Source organism: Oncorhynchus clarkii, chromosome 5 (genome assembly GCF_045791955.1).
Source record: "Oncorhynchus clarkii lewisi isolate Uvic-CL-2024 chromosome 5, UVic_Ocla_1.0, whole genome shotgun sequence".
Lineage (NCBI taxonomy): Eukaryota > Metazoa > Chordata > Actinopteri > Salmoniformes > Salmonidae > Oncorhynchus > Oncorhynchus clarkii.
In genome coordinates, this window is record NC_092151.1 from 67,817,004 (window position 1) to 67,838,974 (window position 21,971).

Consider the following 21,971-nt stretch of genomic DNA (forward strand, 5'->3'; position numbering starts at 1 on the left):
GACGTCCACAGGTGGGGGTTGTGCTTACAGCCTAACACCGTGCAGGACCTCTGGCAAATGCCAAACAACACCAAGAATTCGCCACTGGCGCCCTGTGTTCTTCATAGATGAAAGCAGGTTCACACTGAGCACGTGACAGATGTGACAGTCTGGAGACGCCGTGGAGAACATCCTCCAGCATGACCGGTTTGGCGGTGGGTCAGTCATGGTGTGGGGTGGCATTTTTGGGGGGGCCTCCATGTGCTCGCCAGAGGTAGCCTGACTGCCATTAGGTACCGAGATGAGATCCTCAGACCCCTTGTGAGACCATATGCTGGTGCGGTTGTCCCTGGGTTCCTCCTAATGCAAGACAATGCTAGACCTCATGTGGCTGGAGTGTGTCAGCAGTTCCTGCAAGAGGAAGGCATTGATGCTATGGACTGGCCCGCCCATTCCCCAGACCTGAATCCAATTGAGCACATCTGGGAAATCATGTCTCGCTCCATCCACCAACGCCACGTTGCACCACAGACTGTCCAGGAGTTGGCGGATGCTTTAGTCCAGGTCTGGGAGGAGATCCCTCAGGAGACCATCCGCCACCTCATCAGGAGCATGCCCAGGCGTTGTAGGTAGGTCATACAGGTACGTGGAGGCCACACACACACTACTGAGCCTCATTTTGACTTGTTTTAAGGACATTACATCAAAGTTGGATCAGCCTGTAGTGTGGTTTTCCACTTTAATTTTGGAGTGTGACTCCAAATCCAGACCTCCATGGGTTGATTTCCATTGATAATTTGTGTGATTTTGTTGTCAGCACATTCAACTATGTAAAGAAAAAAGTATTTAAGAAGAATATTTCATTCATTCAGATCTAGGATGTGTTATGTTAGTGTTCCCTTTATTTTTGTGAGCAGTGTATAACACGTAATAGGATTATTTTTTGTATGCTTGAGTTAAGTTTTGGCCTCTAAATATGCCATCCCATGCAACAGTACAATGAAGATCAATGTTAGTATCTGTCTTTATGTGTTCTTTTTTTATTGGAAAATAAACATTTTTTTAAAAAAGTGTGCACCCTCAGGCCACTGCTCTACTAGCCAATACAGTGCATTCGGAAATGATTCACACCCCTTGACTTTTTACACATTGTTAAGTTACAACCTTATTCTAAAATTGATTAAATTGTTATTTTCCCCTCCCAATATACACACAATAGCCCATAATAACAAAGCAAAAACAGGTTAAGAACTGCTGAAATAGTGAAATAGCACATTTACATAAGTGTTCAGACCCTTTACTCAGTACTTTGTTGAACCTCCATTGGCAGTGATTACAGCCTTGAGTATTCTTGGGCATGATGCTACAAGCTTGGCACTGTATTTGTGGGAGTTTCTCCCATTCCTCTCTGCAGATCCTCTCAAGCTCTGTCAGGTTGGATGGGGAGCCTCGCTGCAAAGCTATTTTCAGATCTCTTCAGAGATGTTAGATCAGGTTCAAGTCCTGGCTCTGGCTGGGCCACTCAAGGACATGTCCCGAAGCCACTCCTGCATCGTCTTGCCTGTGTGCTATGAGTCATTGTCCTGTTGGAAGGTGAACCTTCACCCCAGTCTGAAGTCCTGAGCACTCTGGAGCAGGTTTTCATCAAGGATCTCTGTACTTCACTCCATTAATCTTTCCCTCAATCCAGACTAGTCTTCCAGTCCCTGCTGCTGAAAAATATTCCCACAGCATGATGCTACCACCACCATGCTTCCCTGTAGGGATGGTGCTAGGTTTCCTCCAGACGTGACGCTTGGTATTCAGGCCAAAGAGTTCAATCTTGGTTTCATCAAACCAGAGACTCTTGTTTCTCATGGTCTGAGTGTCCTTTAGGTGCCTTTTGGCAAACTCCAAGCGGGCTGTCATGTGCCTTTTACTGAGGAGTGGCTTCCGTCTGGCCACTACCATAAAGGCCTGTTTGGTGGAGTGCTGCAGAGATGGTTGTCCTTCTGGAAGGTTCTCCCATCTCCACAGAGGAACTCTGGAGCTCTGTCAAGTGACCATTTGGGTTCTTGGTCACCTCCCTGACCTACTTCGATTGCTCAGATTGGCCGTGGAGGCCAGCTCAAGGAAGAGTCTTGGTGGTTCCAAACTTCTTCCATTCAAGAATAATGGAGGTCACTGTGTTCTTGGGTACCTTCAATGCTGCAGAAATGTTTTGGTACCCTTCCCCCAGATCTGAGACTCGACACAATCCGGTCTCGGAGCTCTACAGACAATTCCGTCAACCTCATGGCATGGTTTTTGCTCGGACATGCACTGTCAACAGTGGGACCTTATATAGACAGGTGTGTGCCTTTCCAAAACATGTCCAATCAACTGCTTTTACCACAGGGGGACTACAATCAAGTTGTAAAACATCAAGGATCATCAATGGAAACAGGATGCACCGGAGTTCAATTTCGAGTCTCATTGCAAAGGGTGTGAAGAAAATTTGGTAAATTAAAAAAACTGTTTTTGCTTTGTCATTATGGGGTATTGTGTGTAGATTAAGGAGGGAAACAATTATCTAATCAATTTAAAATATAAGATTAACATAAAATGTGGAAAAAGGGAAGGGGTCTGAATACTTAACAAATTAACTTACCTACAATACAAAATCCATGTGTATGTGTGGGTAGAGTGTGTGTCTTACGTGTGTATCTGTGCACGTGTCTCTTCACAGTACCTGCTGTTCCATAATGTGTATTATTATCAGATTCTACTGCTTGCATCAGTTACCTGACGTGGAATAGAGTTCCATGTTGCCATGGCTCTACGCAGTACTACGCGCCTCCCATTGTCTGTTCTGGACTTGGGGATAGTGAAGAGACCTATGATGTCATGTCTTATGGGACATGCATGGGTGTCCGAGCTGTGTGCAAGTAGTTTAAAAAGATAGGCTGAATGCACCGAGCTGTCAACACTTCTTACAAAAACAAGCAGTGATAAAGTCAATCTCTCCTATACTTTGAGCCATGAGAGATTTACATGCATATTATTAATGTTAGCTCTTCTTGAACATTTAAGGGCCAGCCGTGCTTCCCTGTTCTGAGCCAATAGTAATTTGAGGTCCCTCTTTGTGGCACCTGACCACATGACTGAACAGTAGAACAGGTGCGACAAAACTAGGGCATGCAGGACCTGCCTTGTTGATAGTGTTAAGGCAGAGTAACGATGTATTAATGGACAGATTTCTCCCCATCTTAGCTACTGTTGTATCATGATTTGACCACGACAGTTTACAATCCAGGGTTCCTCCAAGCAGTTTAGTCACATCAACTTGCTCAATTTCAACATTATTTATTACAAGATGTAGTTGAGGTTTGGGGTTTAGTGAATGTTTTGTTCCAAATACAATGCTTTTCGTCTTTGAAATATTTAGGACTAACTTATTCCTTGCCACCCTTTCTGAAACGAACTGCAGCTCTTTGTTAAATGTTGCAGTCATTTCAGTCACTGTAGTAGCTGACGTGTATGGTGTTGTCAGCCGCATACATATAGACACTGGCATGTCATTAGTAAAGATTACTTTTCTCAAAGGGCGTAAACAACTGCCCTGGGGAATTCCTGGTTCTACCTGGATTATATTTTAATGGAAGCGCCTCAAACACCCTCTCTGTTCTGTTAGACAAGTAACTCTTTATCCACAATATAGCAGGGGATGTAAAGCCATAACACATACATTTTACAGCAGCAGATTATGATCGATAATGTCAAAAGCTGCACTGAAGTCGAACAAAACAGCTCCCACAATTGTTTGACCTTATGTGCCGTGCTTGCTGAAAGTCTGTTAATTTGTTTACTGTAAAACAGCATTGTTTCTGGTCCCCAAAAAACAAAACAAGTTTACCAAAATTTTGTAACAGGCTGATTGGTCGGCTGTTTGAGCAAGTAAAGGGAGCTTTACTATTCTTGGGTAGCGGAATTACTTTTGCTTGCCTCCAGGCCTGAGGGCGCACACACACACACACACCTTCTAGTAGGCTTAGATGGAAGATATGACAAAAAGGAGTTGCAATTTAATCCACCATTATGCTCAATAATTTTCCATCCAAGTTGTCAGACCCCAGTGGCTTGTCATTGTTGATTGTTGTCTATCATTTTTTCACCTCTTCCACAATCACTTTACGGAATTCAAAATAACAATGCTTGTCTTTCAGAATTTGATCAGTTATACTTGGATGTGTAGTGTTAGCATTTGTTGCTGGCACATCATAGCTAAATTGGCTAATCTTGCCAATGAAAATATGATTAAAGTAGTTGGCAATATCAGTGCAATTTGTGATGAATGAGCCATCTGATTCAATGAATGATGGAGCAGAGTTTGCCTGTTGGCCCAAAACATAATTTAAGGTGCTCCAAAGCTTTTTACTATCATTCTATTGGCTGCAGAGGTTTTTTTTCTTTCTTTCTAACATCCTACAATTATACACGTTGCTTTTATACTATGAGTGACTCAAACATATGATCAATGGCCCGATGCCATGACATTTGAATTTTAGATTCTCCGACTGTCTAGTTATTTTGGTGATTAAAAAATACAATTTCTCCCCAATGTTGCTTGCCAATTTGTCCTCAAACAGCTTTTCGGACATTTAGAAAGTCACTGGCTGTGTGGACCTGATAGATGGGCAATCTTGGAGAAGAGAAATTATAACTACCAACTCTATTGAGGTGCTGCAGTAAGCAAACAATGCACCACAGCTGTGTGTCAAATTTGAGCATTCATGTAGAATATTGATATTAATTATTATTGTAGCAACATGGCTGAGCAAAACTTTGATTGCAGTTAGCGGTTATTAGAGTTGTATAGTCAATTCAAATATTAAAAATGTTCCTACTCAGTGATGGCAGTTATGTTTTATAAGAACTGTAATATCAATCAAACCTTACAACTATCCTACTGGAAGTAGGCCATATCTTGAAGAACTTTCAGCACTGACAGGACATTATGTGGAGAGAGAGGGAGACCCACCTCCTGTATGGTTCTGCTGCCAGGGAAGTTGAGGTTGTAGTCTCTCTGGGCTTCACGGTGGCTGATGACAAGCAGGAAGTTCTGATTTAATGACTCCTGAAGAACGCTGGAGAAGGAGGAACAAATAAAACAGAGTCAAGTGGAGAACAAGCTGAGACTAGTCAGACACTTATCCCTGCAGTGAGATGGCTCCCTGTCTCTCCCCTGGGGCTCATGCCCACTCCTCCGTCTCTGTCCAGACAGGCCTGGTGCCGGGTCCCTCTTCTGCTCAGCAGCCTGCTAGCCTGCTCCCTGAGACAGCATGGGGTGGTCAGGACACAGGGCCACAGCAGTGACATCACACACACACACAACCTGTTCACAGCCCCCTCAACATTGCTCGTCTGGCAGACAAGTCAATGTATTGATTTGTCAGACTGATTTCTCTCAAAGTTGCTCCTATACATTGGGCCAGAGTGGTTTTTAAGGGCAGACAAGTGGAGAGTTCTAGGCCATAGCTTGCAGCTATGAGCAATGACTGAGGATGTGTACAGTACAGGAAGACACTGTGTGCTTCACAGAGAGATTAAAGTTTTGGACGCTTCACTTATAATAAACGTTGAGGTTAAGTAGCGGTTTGAGCAAACGCTCAGTCTGTGTTCGTGAATATGAATCGGAAGCTTAGTCCAAGCCAGGCAGTTAATCAGAGCTCAACTCGAAGCGAGGAGGAAAAGGATAGTCGGAATTAATATGTAGCACACATTAATTATGCAATCACTGCCTTAATCTGCGCAGATCTGGACAAGCTTATGTTAACAGAAGCTCAAATTTACTGTAATGACAGCATATTTACATTGACTAAAACTACGAAATCAATATGTAAATGTAATGTTTGTTGTAGCTAACTGGGAAGATTGAAAATGTGTGGTGTGGAAGGACTGGATGCATATGTAATGGGTTGAGCAGGGAGAGGCAGGCAGGGGAGAGGGAGGAATGGGGACTCGCATAGGGGAGCCAGCTAATATCAGCATGATTTGTTTAGACACAGTCCTGACTGATTCTGGCAGACGAAACAGCATAGGGGAAAAGTGGGTAGCTGTGTTGTAGCATTACCATAAGCCATTGTGAAGACAGCAATAATAATAATAATAATAATAATAATAATAATAATAATAATAAGGGGACTTATGGCTTTACACAGTAAAGACTTAACGTGAGCGGACTATGCGGACCATACTGTGAGGCATTTGTCTCCTCTGTTAGTTAGCGATTTGGCTTCCAGCAAGTTGGTGGTATTGAGATAAAAGACCTAAGCAAATATACAGAGGAGAATTAATATCTTTGCTTCCGGGGTCCTACTATTGACTCAAAGTGCGTTCAGCTCCTCTCATGACGTTCTCCCTACACTCCCATCAGGCTGTCCTGCGTCTGAGCGTTTGCGCCAGCGACCTCTATACATGGAGGCACCGTGTGTGTCCTCTCAGGAGTACTTGACACGGCATGAGGTGTTCTAAGTAAAATGTAAATTAACTTTATAGACAAAAAAATAAACCGTTTTGCAGGGGAGGAGCAGTCTCGACAGATTGGTTTCATTCTGAGATAAGCCTCTGAGGGTCCCCAGGCACAGAGCAGACACACAGACTTTATTAAAATAGCCCTGCCAGAGAGACACACACACTTTTCCCTTTACGTTAGAACACCACACACATTGACCATCTCATCTGTGATGTATGATCTAAAGAAGCCAAACTACAGTCAGACATGCATAACCATCCTACCTCCACATTCTGGACCTGCAACATAATAGGCAAATACGCAATCTCCCATGATCTGGTATGTCTTGGTCTGCCATTTTGTCTCAAGACCAACCAGCATACTAATTGTTAATAATTTCCACAGATTTTTGCCAGCCAGCATGAGGCATCAGTATCTCTGAGGGGATAACAAACTGGGGAGGGAGGGACGCTGCAAATTAATACCTAATAATAATCCATTTGTATTTCACATTCAGAGTTCAAATTAAAATAACCTTCAATAAAACACTTCCTGGAAGCAACAGAAATAGATGAGTCACATTAAAATATAAAATCACCCTACATTATTTATGCAAGAGATTAGCGCCATCTAGATACCCTCCTGTATTAACCGTCAGTCAACAGTGACACCGGGAAACGTTTGTTTGGCTCAGGAGTGGATCTCGGTAACTACCTTTGAGGAGGGAGCGCTTGTCTGAAATCTCCAAAGCCTACCAATTTATTTCAAATCAAACAGAGGATTGACTGAGTGGGCCTGGTGATATGGATAACTATTTGATTAGTCTGTTTGGTTTAGGTGTGCAGAGATGTGCTTTTGAAGTAATTGCCTACTGTGGCTTTTATTTGTTAAGTTATGTCCCATGTTCAGAAACTTCTCCCAATTATTACAAAGGAATAGGAACTAAATCAGAGGTAAAATGTTATTTTAAACTCAAGCAATGAGTATATTACATATGGACACAAGTACTCCTTGCATAGTAATACACAAACATCCTAGTGAAGTACTAAATACTGAAGGTCTATTCCAGCAAGCAGTCAATATGATTATTTTGGAATAAATAAATTGCCACCAAACATAATGGCCTTCCATAACTGAAGGCAATAGATAAATAGTAAAAAGTGTTAATGACATATACTAATCATATATGGCCTATGATTTAGGCCTACGTATTATTTCCAACTTGTACTTGATTTCATTGTCTTTTCAGCTTGCTGCCTACTACAAAGTTTCATTTCAATTAGAGTTAAGCAGGCTTGAATGAACCCTCTTCAGTGCAACAGTACATCTTGGTTGTTCCCTGGGATTTAAAAAGGTGGTACCCAAGCTAGCCCTGCTAGTAGTGCCCTGTTTCAGCAGGTATTAGTACAGGGTTTGTCAGAACGGTGGGATGGCAGCTCTCTGACAGCAGCAGACTTCCAGCTCTGAATGCACTGCAATGGTTATTTTTAATGCCGCTGTGCTAACAGCTTGCCTGCCCTCCCTGTAGGAGGCCTGCTCCTCTGAGCAGTGTGATCTGTCACCCTCTTCCAGCAGCAAAGATCACAACAGGGTCGCCACACACCCTTACCAAAATAGTTTATGGAGGATAATGAGCGCCTAACACTGAAAATGATAGCTAGAGCACTAAGAGAATTGTACCACTAAGAGACCATAGTGGCCATAGTTAGAAAATAGCCATTAGCTGCCTGCTACACACAGTCAAACCTCTACTTACTGGTTGTCAAAGCAGCACAGCCAACGGCAGCAGCAGCGTTCTCTCTTTTTGGAAATCAACACCCTACATATTATAGAACCCTAACCACACAAGGCATTGCAATATTTGACCCATGCCGGTATCTGGCCGTTTCTCTGCGTTTGATTCAATGGGTTCTGAGATGAACACAGGGGAAGAAACATGAGACCAGCTGTATTGACTGTTGTCCTCCTGTCCGACACACGTCGGTGCACAACGACTGCTATAGAACCGGAGCGACTCTTCATAATGCATGGCAGTGCCACGTGTCTATCTCCTCAGCAACCCCTCTGGGCCCGACAGCCTCCCTAATCAACACAGATAATTACACAGACACATCCCCTCCTGTTACAACCGACAACAGACACACTCCAACAGCACTTCAGCTCATCAACAATTACAGGAGCAATGCCTTAGTGCCTTTCACACCGTTCTCGCTCTACATTCGGGGAAATCTGAATAGGATGTTGCTAAAGTACGCTCAGATAAAGATTGAACATGTGTACAGCGTACCAAATATTGACAAGCCTTATTGGTCTGTTGCCATGCTGGTGAGCAGATGCACCAGAGATAATTATTACAGTGAGTGGGATTTCCTTATTAGTATGAACTTTACCTGGCTGATACAGATGAAATATCAGATCAGTGACAAAACCAGCCTTCGTGACAGGATTATAGCTCAATGATGAATATTATGACATTTTAGAAGGAGAAGTGGCTAAAGCCTCATTGGATTCATAAAGCTTGGTAGAATGACCTTCTAGAGTGGCTTAATGGATCCTCCTCATTGAATTTCAAATTTCTCTCAAAATTACAGAAGTGAAAAGGCTGCTCTACTATTTGTAGAGGAAGAGAATATTTTCAGCAACAAAATAAAGACTGGAAATAGCAACAAATACAGCAATAAAGAGCATTATTTACATTATACAAAGAATATTTCAGTAGGATTTCACTTCAAATGTCAAAATAACTTCTGTGCACAAGGGTCAAATATCTTTGTAAATATTCAAATTGGAAGCTATTGTACAATATTCATGGGATATAGTCCATAAAATATTTTTTTAATTACTAGGTGTACAGTGCCACCTAGTGTTCAACCCATATGAAAATGGCTTTGTTGGCAAAGTGGTGCAGTCCTGTTGATTTACCAGTCTTTTTGATGTGGGTAACAATCAGTGTAACAATCAATGCAGCTGCATATTGAGGTACTGGAGGGTATTGGGTAAACAGTGTCAGTTACCTGCTGGGAATTGTTTGCTGAAGATAATGTGACTCAAAACAGGAAACAAAAGAGGAGTCAAGTTGAGTACCTGTTTTGGCTGGTGCTGGCAGTGGGGGCGATATCTGGGGTGAGCACATACAGGCTGTTGTTCTTGGGCAAGTGTAAACTTCGCAGAACCGTCTGAGGACACAGGGACAGACCAATAAATAATACTAAGTGGTAATTTATCCATCCCCAGACCCTAGATGGGTGTGAGTGACATTTGTGAAACCTCATCCGATGTGAAAAATAAAAGATAAAACTAAAACAGGTGGCAAAGAGATGCTTTAAACATGCTCATTTCAAGAGGTATTACATTAACCAAAACAATTGTTTTGAGAGAAATACTCACAACGTCAGATACGTCTCCACTTTTCCAACCCTTTAACTGCATTTGTGATATGGGGACCTGAAGCTCTGTCTCAAGAATATGTTTGATTTCCCCTACAAACAAGAAAAGGAAGAAACAAGTTGTAGAATTATGAACTGGCAGTTGGACATATCCCCACCGTAAGACGGCAGTAATAGATGAGAAAACGTGTTTTCAAAGCAAAGCACAAAATTCACTGTGTATTAATGAAAGTTCACACCTTTACAAGCAATTTACATTTGAGTAAAACATTTGTAATACACACTTCCACTACCTTATCTTCACAACATAAATAGTTTCAACACTGTGTAGATTCTGAGAAAGGGTTCAAAGTCTAAAAACGAAAGCACTATACCTAGGTGTTGTATTGACCAACATCGCTCCTTTTACCAGAAACATTCTCAGTAACACCACATCTGTAACACCCACATTTTCTCTGAGTAAGCAGTAAGGGCGTGTGATGTATTGTATTTATTACGGATCCCCATTAGTTCCTGCCAAGGCAGCAGCTACTCTTCCTGGGGTCCAGCAAAATCAAGGCAGTAATACATTTTAATTACAAGACATTCACAACATATTTCTACAACATATTAATGATGAGTAGGCCCATAGTGGAATATTAGTGTAGGAACCATAGTATGAAGAGTAGTGTATCTCCTCACCAACTGCGCTGCCCTCCTCTACGACCACTTCCACAGTGCGCTGGCGGTACTCCACCCGGAAGTTGAGCATGCGCGGCTGCCGCTCCACAATGTGTCGAGAGGGGAGGACAGGGCAGAAGGCTGAGGAGGAGGATGGCGGAGAGGAGGAAGACGATGAGGTGGCTGGTGGGGCCACTGCTGCCTCTGCTGTTGCTGCTTGGTTGTGAGGCCCATAGATGTTGGCCTGAGACACCTCGCTGGGGAAGTTTTTGTGGGTTCAGACAGTAAGCAGAGGTTCAGAAAACATCAACACAGGGAGCATCATGTTGTGCAGTTCAATATCATATTGAATTGTATACAGAGTTAAGTGTCTATAAAAGGTAGAAAGTCTACCACCAAAATAATGTAATTCTCAGACTAAACCCTACATGTGTAACTTTACTCAACACCATTGAAATGCAAAAACAAAGCAAAATATTTAAATAAACTCAAACATTTAGCCTATTTAGATTTTACTGGGTTTTTGAATACTTTGTCCACTGCAGGAAAAAAAGTATTGTCCACTTAAATAGGCTAAAGCAGGGGTGTCAAACAAGGGGTTCAATCCGGCCCACGGGTAGTTTGAGCAAAAAAATAAAACTCATACTTTAAAAAAAAACTAAAAACCAAATAGAAACTGTGCAGAAGTGATAAAGGACCTACATTCATAAGGTTTCTTGACTGTGTCCAGCAAACTAATAATCACAGAAATGAAAGCTAGACAGTGAGAGAGCATCAAAAAATGTTGGTTTTGTTTTGGGTAAAAGACATTCAGGCCAGCCCTCCGAACCTCATTGAAAACTCTGGGCTAAACCTTTGAAATAGCTTGAAAATGATTTTTTAAAATAATTTTATGCTTTTTGCTTCTTCCCTATCACAAATGGTACAAGCAACACTGAACAGAAATATTAAAAATCCACAAAATACCCACAGCCCCCTTCTGAGGCAGCAACAAGAGCCTCTCAGCAGCAATACAAACAGTTTCAGAGTCAGTGTAAACAGTGGATAATATGGGCAGATGCTGAATTGTCTGCCACAGAGCAAATTCAGTCTTATTTTGCTGCAGAGGCCAGAGACACAAAACATATTTTTTTCTCAGCCTCTCTCCATGTCTAAGGCCTGAATTCCCTCGAGGCTCTGTCCCACACGGCAGTAAATAATGTATTTTCTCTCTCCCAACCCGGACAAAGACGCTTCTCTTTTCCTCGTGGGTCAGCACATATCGTGCTGGGAGGGAGAGCAGGGTCTTGCACAAAGGCTGTATTTATCCAACCTGATTACAATACCAAAAAGGTTAAAGACGTTGGGGGTTCTGAGGGCACGTAGGAAATCATTAGAGATCAATGCTCCATGATAATGGCATAAAAACAACATACCGTACACAGAAACCACTTGTGAGGCTTGGATTCACCCACAGCCAAGAATTAGGCCTACCGTCATAGGCAGGTGGAAATGACGTATCAGGGAGAGCAGAGGCTTGTTGTTGGACATATACAAAGGTCTAACCGCCTAAGTCTGCATGGACAAACACCTGTCCTACAGAGATCTGCACAGGTGCATAATGACCTCTTATGAACCACAGAATAAGAAGTCTACAAGCATGGATGTTAGGAAAATTAGATCAAGTCATAATCAGCTATGCAGTAAGCATTTACATATACACAGAAAACAAACTGACAGTTTGAGGTAACTCACCATTAGCTAGTAAATTCAGTGAGTGAAATAACAGCCAATACCGCAAATAAACACTTCCTGTACCTACACAAATTAGAAAACTAGAGTGCACTGATATTTCAGTTTCAGTATCTTGGTGCAAAACTGTTATACACAGTTGATTGTCATTCATATCCATCATAGAAGATGTTGGTGTGTTTGAGTTGTACTCTCATCAGGGTGTAGACAACCAAAGAAACCATAACATGGTCTAACAATGAGGACATGCAACGCAATTTCTTAAACAGGATGAAAGAAGCAAAGTTATAATTCACCCTAGACGGTAGGCTATACATTTCCCTTGCAACGTGATGGAAGGTTTTTGTAAGCATTCTAAGCTACAATTTGAAACTTGGCACATTAATACAGAGGATCGTTGACTATTTTGAGTGTTAAAAATAATACAAATGGTTGTTCCATGGCATACATCTAGATGTCGCTCTCCATCTAGTCAGGAGGCAGGCTTGGGGCTAAGAGCAGGCCTCCAGCTGGCTCCGGTCACCTCAATGGAGCAGTTTACTGAGGAGGAGTGCCATCCTACGAGAGCAGCCTGGTGCCAACCAGTATACGGGCTGACTGCAAGTCACACAGCCAGGCTCCATTCATAATTATGTGTGCCCTTAAGAAACCATGTTCTCATGCCCAAAGTCTTCAGAAACTCGCAAAATAAACCGTTTAATAGAATGTGCCCAGTCAATGTATTTGTTCTTCAGCCCAGTGTATTCATGAGTTCGGACTGACCGTTGAGAAAAAACGTGAGCCACAATGCCTCAGAGGCGTTTTTCTCAGTAGCCGTTTTAATTCCAGTTTTTGGGAAGATATTCCTCTCTATGTTCTTTCACATGAAAACACTTTTGTTTCTGTTGATACTCTACTCAAAGAGCATACCAAATACTATCAGAGTTCTATTTTTCTGCCTACCACTGAAATGCAGTAATTCAAAGCCATGTCAAGCCTACAACTTTGAATATCACTTCAAACTATAACCACCCCCACAGCATTTCACTTGATATTGACCAGCTATGGGCTACAAATCTGGTTGTTTGATTTCCGCCTAATTTGGTGTTCAAATCTTGACTGAATAACTACATGACACTGAGCTTCGTGGGGGAAATGAGATCCAAAGCCTCAATTTCCTGCACTGATGATCACAATTTTTTCCATCATGTCAGTTTGTGCCTACTCAATAGGCTTAGTACAAAAACGAGAGCTACATATTCAAGAGGTCAAGTGACTGATGTAGCCATTGATTACTACATGTATCCTAAATCGTCATCAGGCCACAAGGTTACAATTCGATTGGCCATGGCACTCTTGAAAAATATATTTTAATCTCAATGAGCCCTTCCAGGTTAAATAAAGGTTCAATTTAAAAAAATAAAAAAATATTGCCGTTTTAAAACATAACAAAACCTAGCTCTTGACATCTAGGCCTACACAGACGAGACCACAGCTGCACTTTATAAAATGATAAAAATTATTTTGCATGAACAAGTAACCACCATTGCTCCAAAATGTGCTTTCACTGAGAGTTCTAGACAGTACATTTCTATAACCTCTAGCAAAAATTCATACAAAATTCTGCACTGCTTCTACACCTGCATTGCTTGCCGTTTGGAGTTTTAGGCTGTGTTTCTGTACAGCACTTTGTGACATCAGCTGATGTAAGAAGGGCTTTATAAATACATTTGATTGATATTCAGGTCAACAAAACAAGGTTATTGGCCTTGCTCTTCATGTAAGCACAGGTGTGGGCATGTGCTATGGTAGTTTTGTATTCTAGCTTATGAATTGAAATGACAAATAAAGTTGATTTTGGTTTGTTTCTGTGTAGCAGGTAGAACGTCACATTGACGGCGACGCATTTTTGCATATGACACTATGCCATATGATTCAGAGGGGTTGGGTTAAATGCGGAAGAGACATTTCAGTTGAATGCATTCAGTTGTACAACTGACTAGGTATCCCCCTTTCCTTTCCATTATGCTTACCTCCTGTGTACAAGTTGTGCTTCCTATTTTGGTTAACATATTAATTTTTGCAATATGGTCAAAACATTCGTTTGAGGGGATGTTTAGAAAATGCACAGTGAACACTTGATTAACTTCTGAAGATGCAACAGTCATTTCTGGCATATTACCTTTGCAAGATCCCATTCTCTTGTGGCATCACACCATTGATGGCTGCCTGTAAATAGATGAAAGACCATGGAATAAAATGGTGTCGCAAAGTATTACACTCTTGAGAGCATGCATGTTCAAACACTGATAATCAACAGTAAACGTTCCCATAACTATCTACTGCCAGTTCCTGCCAATAGAACTAGTCATTTGAATTTCAAAGGCAACTTTTGGTAGCCATACGAGTGGCTGTGAGTCTCTCTACAGCAACTATAATTCTGAAATGAATGTTAGTGTACTAAGGTAGGATGACAGTCAGACACATTAGGTATAGGCATGCATTGATCGGCTACTCTTTTCTGTTAAAACAATTAGATTTGTATCATATTTGGACTCAACGCAAAGGGAACGTAATGCAAGAAAATGAGGGGGCACTGGTGCCCAAACGATGATATGACATTCATACGAGAACAGATCATTGATGAGAAAGGAGGTTGAAGTACGTAGTTGGCCTCAAAGTTTTTTAAACAGTGAAACTGATTTAGGGGAACTGTTGAGTACACAGAGCAGCGAGAGGACAATACTCGCAATGAGTTTATTTTTGGCCAATTGTTAGGAGACCTATTGAGATGAGTGCTCTAGAACACTGGGAAATGTCCAGCAGTGTTTCCAAACATTGCAAAATGTACCATCAACTAAAAAGTACATGAACAGAAAATATTTTAAAATTGACAAAAATACCAGAGAAAATTGTAATTGTGAAAACTTGGCAAGTATTAAGAAAAGTTTGTAAGTAGGTCTACTAGTGAAGCCACAAATCCATGAGAAAGGGCCACCGAGTATTTAACACTTGTTCGCTGTCCTGTCCCAACACACAGATTTCTTTTGTTCGCTGTCCTGTCCCAACACACAGGTTTCTTTTGTACATTTTGCTCAACCTAACAGCACCGAAAAGGAACTGCAAGTCATCACATTTACAGGTGCGTTTAACCACTGCTTAGGCTCTACTTGCTTGCTTTGAAAAGCTGCCAGCACAAGAACAGCTCTCGGCTAAATATAGCCCACCCCATCCAACACACACTATGATAAAGGGTTACATTGTGGAAATAAAGTAAAACCGTTTCATACCGCTCCTTTGAATCTCAAACTTGAAATCAAAGCTGACACAAGACTTTCTTTATACGCCCGTTAAAGAGGGGTGGTAGGTAGCCCAAATGATGTCTCACTGATAAATGAAGACACATGGCAATGATGGTGCATTGTTGATTGAAATGTCACAATCAAGGTGACGATACATCTCAGTAATAAGTGTAGCATTTTAGTTCAAATAGGAAGCAAACTGAAACAGGTAATGAAATCACATACTGTGTGCTTTTAGCAGCTATGCTTTTTGCTTAATTGGTAATTTGAATTGGCTTACAAGTTGAAGTAACTAGCAAGCACCAGTGCTCACAGTTGTACTGTAGTATGATTTGGTCAGGTTCACCATGTAGACTAAGCCTTGGTGGATGACAGGAGTAGAGAGTTGTGAATTATTCATTATGTGAGAAATGGCGGCGGAAATGTCTAATAAAAGAAGGACATTTACATAAGTATTCAGACCCTTTACTCAGTACTTTGTTGAAGCACCTTTGGCAGCGATTACAGCCTCGTGTCTTCTTGGATATGACACTACAAGCTTGGAACACCTGTATATTGGGAGTTCCTCCCATTCTTCTCTGCAGATCCGCTCAAGCTCTGACAAGTTAGATGGGGAGCATAGCTGCACAGCCATTTTCAGATCTCTCCAGATGTTTGATCGGGTTCAAGTCCAGGCTCTGGCTGGGCTACTCAAGGACATTGAGACTTGTCCCGAAGCCAACTCAATGCAGGAGTGGCTATGTGCTCAGGGTCGTTGTCCTGTTGGAAGGTGAACCTTCAAACCCAGTCTGAGGTCTTAGCAGGTTTTCATCAATGATCTCTCTGTACTTTGCGGGATTCATCTTTCCCTCGATCCTGACTAGTCTCCCAGTCCCTGAAGCTGAAAAACATCCCCACAGCATGATGCTGCCACCACCACACTTCACCGTAGAGCTGGTGCCAAGTTTCCTCCAGATGTGACGCTTGGCATTCAGGTAAAAAGAGTTCAATCTTGGTTTCATCACACCAGAGAATGTTGTTTCTCATGGTCTGAGAGTCCTTTATGTGCCTTTTAACAAGCTCCAAGCCTTTTACTGAGGAGTGGCTTCTATCTTGCAACTCTACCATAAAGGCCTGATTGTGGAGTGTTGCAGAGATGGTTGTCCTTCTGGAAGGTTCTCCCATCTCCACAGAGGAACTCTGGAGCTCTGTCAGTGACCATCGGAGTCTTGGTCACCTCCCTGATCAAGGCCCTTCTCCCCCGATTGCTCAGTTTGGCCGGGTAGCCAAATCTAGGAAGAGTCTTGGTGGTTCCAAACTTCTTCCATTTAAGAATGATGCAGGCCACGGTGTTCTTTGGGACATTCAATGCTGCAGAATTTTTTTGGTACACTTCCCCAGATCTGTGCCGCGACACAATCATGTCTTGGAGCTCTAAGGATAATACCTTTGACCTCATGGCTTGGTTTTTGCGATGACATGCACTGTCAAATGTGGAACCTTATAGACAGGTGTGTGCCTTTCCAAATCATGTCCAATCAATTGAATTTACCACAGATGGACTCCAATCAAGTTGAAGAAACATCTTAAAGATGATCAATGGAAGCAGGATGCACCTGAGCTCAATTTCAAGTCCAATAGCAAAAGGGTCTAAATACTTATGTAAATAAAGGTGTTTAAATATTTTTAATAAAAAGGTGCAAAAATTCCAACTGTTTTCACTTTGTCATAATGAGTATTGCGCATAGATGAGGATTTTATTTTATTAAATCAATTTTAGAATAAGGTTGCAACATAACAAAATGTGGAAACCGTCAAGGGGTCTGAATACTTTCCGAATGCACTGTAATAACCATCAAATCATAGTAAACTTGGGAGTCTTGCGATGATACGTTGTGTGGTCCTCCAACAACAACAACAACAACTCGGGAAAGCATGCAGTAATTTGGTTACAGATTAAATTAATTATGATAAACTTCACAGGGTGGTGAAAGTGCAAGGTGAATCACTTGATGCTCCTTTCCAATAAATTGAGGGTCTTACTCTGGTGACATGATGATTGATGCTTGGCTGCAGTTTGACAAATAAAAATAATCCTGCTCTTTTGACCATAATCTCATTATGTAGGCAATGCCCACACCGCATCTGCGAGCTGTTGGCTACAGCCCACATGCCATCCGCGTGTGAACGTGCCTTAGGCATGTTGCAAGGAGGCATGAGGACTACAGAATACCCAAAATACACCAGGAACGCACAATCCCTCCATCGGTGCTCAGACTGTCCGCAATAGGCTGAGAGAGGCTGGACTGAGGGCTTGTAGGCCTGTTGTAAGGCAGGTCCCCACCAGACATCACCGGCAACAACGTCACAAACCCACTGTCGCTGGACCAGACAGGACTGGCAAAAAATCTTCACTGATGAGTCACGGTTTTGTCTCACCCGGGTTATGGTCTAATTCCCGTTTATCATTGAAGGAATGAGTGTTACACCGAGGCCTGTACTCTGGAGCGGGATCGATTTGGAGGTGGAGGGTCCGTCATGATCTGGCGCGGTGTGTCACAGCATCATCGGACTGGGCTTGTCGTCATTGCAGGCAATCTCAACGCTGTGCATTACAGCGAAGACATCCTCCTCCTCCATGTGGTACCCTTCCTGCAGGCTCATCCTGACATGACCCTCCAGTATGACAATGCCACCAGCTATACTGCTCGTTCTGTACGTGATTTCCTACAAGACAGGAATGTCAGTGTTCTGCCATGGCCAGCAAAGAGCCCGGATCTCAATCCCATTGAGCACGTCTGGGACCTGTTGGATTGGAGGGTGAGGGCCATTCCCCCCCAGAAACGTCCGGGAACTTGCAGGTTCCTTGGTGGAAGAGTGGGGTAACATCTCACAGCAAGAACTGGTAAATCTGGTGTAGTCCATGAGGAGGAGATGCACTGCAGTACTTAATGCAGCTGGTGGCCACACCAGACACTGAATGTTACTTTTGAACCCCCCCCCCTTTCTGTTAGTCACATGTCTGTGTTCAGTTTATGTCTCAGTTGTTGATTCTTATGTTCATACAAATATTTACATGTTAAGTTTGCTGAAAATAAACGCAGTTGACAGTGAGAGGACGTTTCTTTTAGTGCTGAGTTCATAATGAAAACACATTAAAATTATTATTATTATTATTTATTTTTAAATTGGGTACATGAGAATTTAATTGCCAAAGACATTTTTATGTGCACCGCGTCATCACACAGCCTTTTTTGCACAAAAAGTAAATTTGAGGGAAACATCTGATGGGAAAAAAAACATTGTTTTTATGCGGATTTCAGAATATTTGCATGGAAATCTTTGCCAATTGGATAGAAAACTAGTTACTGTTCTGGCCCCCGATCATCTGTTCAGGGAAAAAAAAAGAAAATAGGCCCACGGCTATGATTGGGGACCAATGAGGTAAAGGCTATAGTCACTACAGTGGCCAGGTTGTTTAACAATTTTGATAGCAAAATAAGTATATAATATATTTTCAATTTAAAAGAAGAAAATGTCAGGTTCGTATGACCTACTGATGTGTGAACTTACCACTAAATCCCAATTATTGAGTTCTAAGAGCGTGATTGCCTCTGCAATGTTGTCAATGCCAGTGCAAGCCTGTGAGAAAAACAGAAGAGGTCATGTACATAAAACACAAGAACCAATAGAAAGTGTAATTGAGCATTTATGACACTGACCGAAAATACCAGCATTATAGATTTGATTCTTGCATCCTGCAACATATACTGAATCTGCCACTATGACCTGTTCTGTAGCCTAAGTCACTTTGGATAAAAGCATCTGGTAAATAAACCAAGGCCAACTTTGACATCTTCTTAGAAACTGACTAGTTTTAGCAGATTTGTTTGTTGTCCCTTGGGCCCTTGGGCTCGTGCGGTGGAGGAGATATTTGTGGGCTATACTCAGCCTTGTCTCAGGGTAGTAAGTTGGTGGTTTGTTGATATCCCTGTAGTGGTGTGGGGGCTGTGCTTTGGAAAAGTGGTTGGGGTTATATCCTGCCTGGTTGGCCCTGTCTGGGGGTATCGGCGGACGGGGCCACAGTGTCCCCCGACCTCCCTGTCTCAGCCTCCAGTATCTATGCTGCAATAGTCTATGTGCCAGGGAGCTAGGGTCAGTCTTATATCTGGTGTAATTCTCCTGTCTTATCTGGTGTCCTGTGTGAATTGTATTATTTTCTCTCTAATTCCCCCCCCCCAGAGGACACTCTTGGCTGTCCCCAGTCCACCTGGTTCGTGCTCCTTCTCCAGTTCCACCAGACACGCTACCTTGTACCAGATCTGCTGTTTTCGACTTTCTACCGCACCTGCTGTCTCGACCTCTGAATGCTTGGCTATGAAAAGCCAACTGACATTTTCTCCTCTACAACCCTCTACAACCACTGATTATTATTTGACCCTGCTGGTTATCTATGAATATCTGAACATCTTGAAGAACAATCTGGCCTTAATGGCCATATACTCTAATAATATCCACCCGGCACAGCCAGAAGAGGACTGGCCACCCCTCAGAGCCTGGTTCCTCTAGGTTTCTTCCTAGGTTCCTGCCTTTCTAGGGAGTTTTTCCTAACCACCATACATCTGCATTGCTTGCTGTTTGGGGTTATAGGCTGGTTTCTGTATAGCACTTTGTGACATCTGCTGATGTAAAATGGGCTTTATAAATACATTTGATTGATTGATATATTGATATTGGGTTTATAGCTGACTTTCAAAAAGTTCCACATTCCAAATGTTCCTAATGGACAGTGAGCTGAAAGTACACTGCTCGCATAAATTGCCATTATCAATACCATAACACTGAATGATACTGTAATTTACCTGGTATCAACCACCCAAATTAATCTGGTCCTCCACTCAGTATATCACTGGGTGGTTTGACTGACTGGTCATTATCAGTATAACGACATGTTTCAGTGGGCTAGAAGTATTTACATTGCACCAACCAACTATGCTCAAGCTAGTATTAGTGCTACATTGAAAGAGTTTTTCCAGAATTACTATTTACCTCCATGTAGCCTAATGTGATTAACGAGGAGCTAAAAAGGAGTGCATGTAGCACTGACAGCTTAAAACTGTGTTATTCAGTTTTTTTGTGGCCCTGTTATTTATTCAAAGACCTGTAAATTGTCAGGATGAAGAGCTCAAGCGTTCAACACGGACGTTAAATTTACAGAGCTTGGAAACATGCACAAGAAATGCACGCTAGTGATGTCACTTGATAGTAGGCTAGCTAGCTAAACTCAATAGTGACCAAGCAAGTAGTTAGCTACCTAACGTTAGTTTGAGAGTTAAGCAAACACAAGTTAGCTAGCTAACCAACTCAGTTGAGAACATTTACAATTCATACAGCATATATCTTCGCTGACAAATGACAAAGCAAGCTAACGGTAGCTATATCGTTTTTAAATTCCTCTATAATTAGCTACGATGATCCCAGCTTTTACTAACTAGCTAGCTTTTTAGCTAACAACTAACGTTGGTTCGCTAAATTGACGTCGAACAGTACTGTTAGATAGCTACCAGACATACTGGTATATTATATTTCTGACTTCAGATACTCTTGGGGTAGACAGCTTTACGAAATGCTATGCAACAATGCAATTATTTAGTAGCAAACTCGCTCCTGCGTCTAGACGTAACGTTAGCTAGTTAACGTTCATTAGTAACGCATCTAATGTTCGCTAGCTATCGTGTTAGCTAGCTTGCTAGTAAGCTAATGTGTTTGCCGTGTCAGCTGACGAGACATTGCTGTTGACGTTAACACTGCCTATTGTTTAACGTTAAGGTTCAACATAATTAAACTAGCAATCTAGATAGTTGTGTATCCTAAGGAAAGTCCGAACCCACCTGAAAGTCAGCAAGAATCATTTCTCTGTCCATGCTATCGGAGGCCATCGCAGTGACTGCTTAAACGCGATTATTCGTCTAGCTATCGCTTGCTTTCTCGCCTCACTCACTCAAGCAAATGGTGAGTACGATATCATGTAAATATCTGCTTAAGTAAACTCAATACATATATATGCGGTAGCTATGTAAGTTGCAAATGCCGCACTTTGGGTTGGGTTTTACGACTTAAATGAATTTCAATTCTCTGTTATCGTCACTTTTTTTCTGGTTGGTATTCACGGCTTTGTCTTCTCTTTACGGCAATCAGAAGGGGGATAACGTAATAGAGATTGATAGAGGACTCATCTTTATATCTGTGCCATAGAGCTCGCCAACTAAAACCCGGAAAATAGTTTGCTCTGGTTGTTTCAGCTATCGCTATATGGAAAATCAACGGGGAAAGAATATGATTTTGCAATAAACGCATAAAATAAGGTCTTAATTTAACACAGGCTTAGGAGATCTTATACGTTTTGTTCTATGAGATAATAGTAGCCAGTTAACATGACTATGAATTATGAAGCCTATGTGCTTTAAAAAAAAATAACATACA

General features: G+C 42.0%; 1 protein-coding gene across 1 annotated transcript in view; it reads right to left on the reverse strand.

Annotated features, from left to right (window-relative positions):
• LOC139409268 (Fas (TNFRSF6) associated factor 1) overlaps positions 1 to 21,683 on the reverse strand; it is a 91,330-nt gene extending 69,647 nt beyond the window's left edge. Inside the window, exons 1-7 of the mRNA XM_071154165.1 lie at positions 21,380 to 21,683; positions 19,062 to 19,130; positions 14,390 to 14,436; positions 10,519 to 10,754; positions 9,839 to 9,930; positions 9,536 to 9,627; positions 4,979 to 5,084 (exon numbers count right to left, since the gene is read on the reverse strand). Coding sequence (XP_071010266.1) covers positions 4,979 to 5,084; positions 9,536 to 9,627; positions 9,839 to 9,930; positions 10,519 to 10,754; positions 14,390 to 14,436; positions 19,062 to 19,130; positions 21,380 to 21,427 — 690 coding nt within the window. The 5' untranslated portion in view covers positions 21,428 to 21,683. The remainder of the gene's footprint in view (positions 1 to 4,978; positions 5,085 to 9,535; positions 9,628 to 9,838; positions 9,931 to 10,518; positions 10,755 to 14,389; positions 14,437 to 19,061; positions 19,131 to 21,379) is intronic.
• Positions 21,684 to 21,971: the final 288 nt, after the last annotated feature.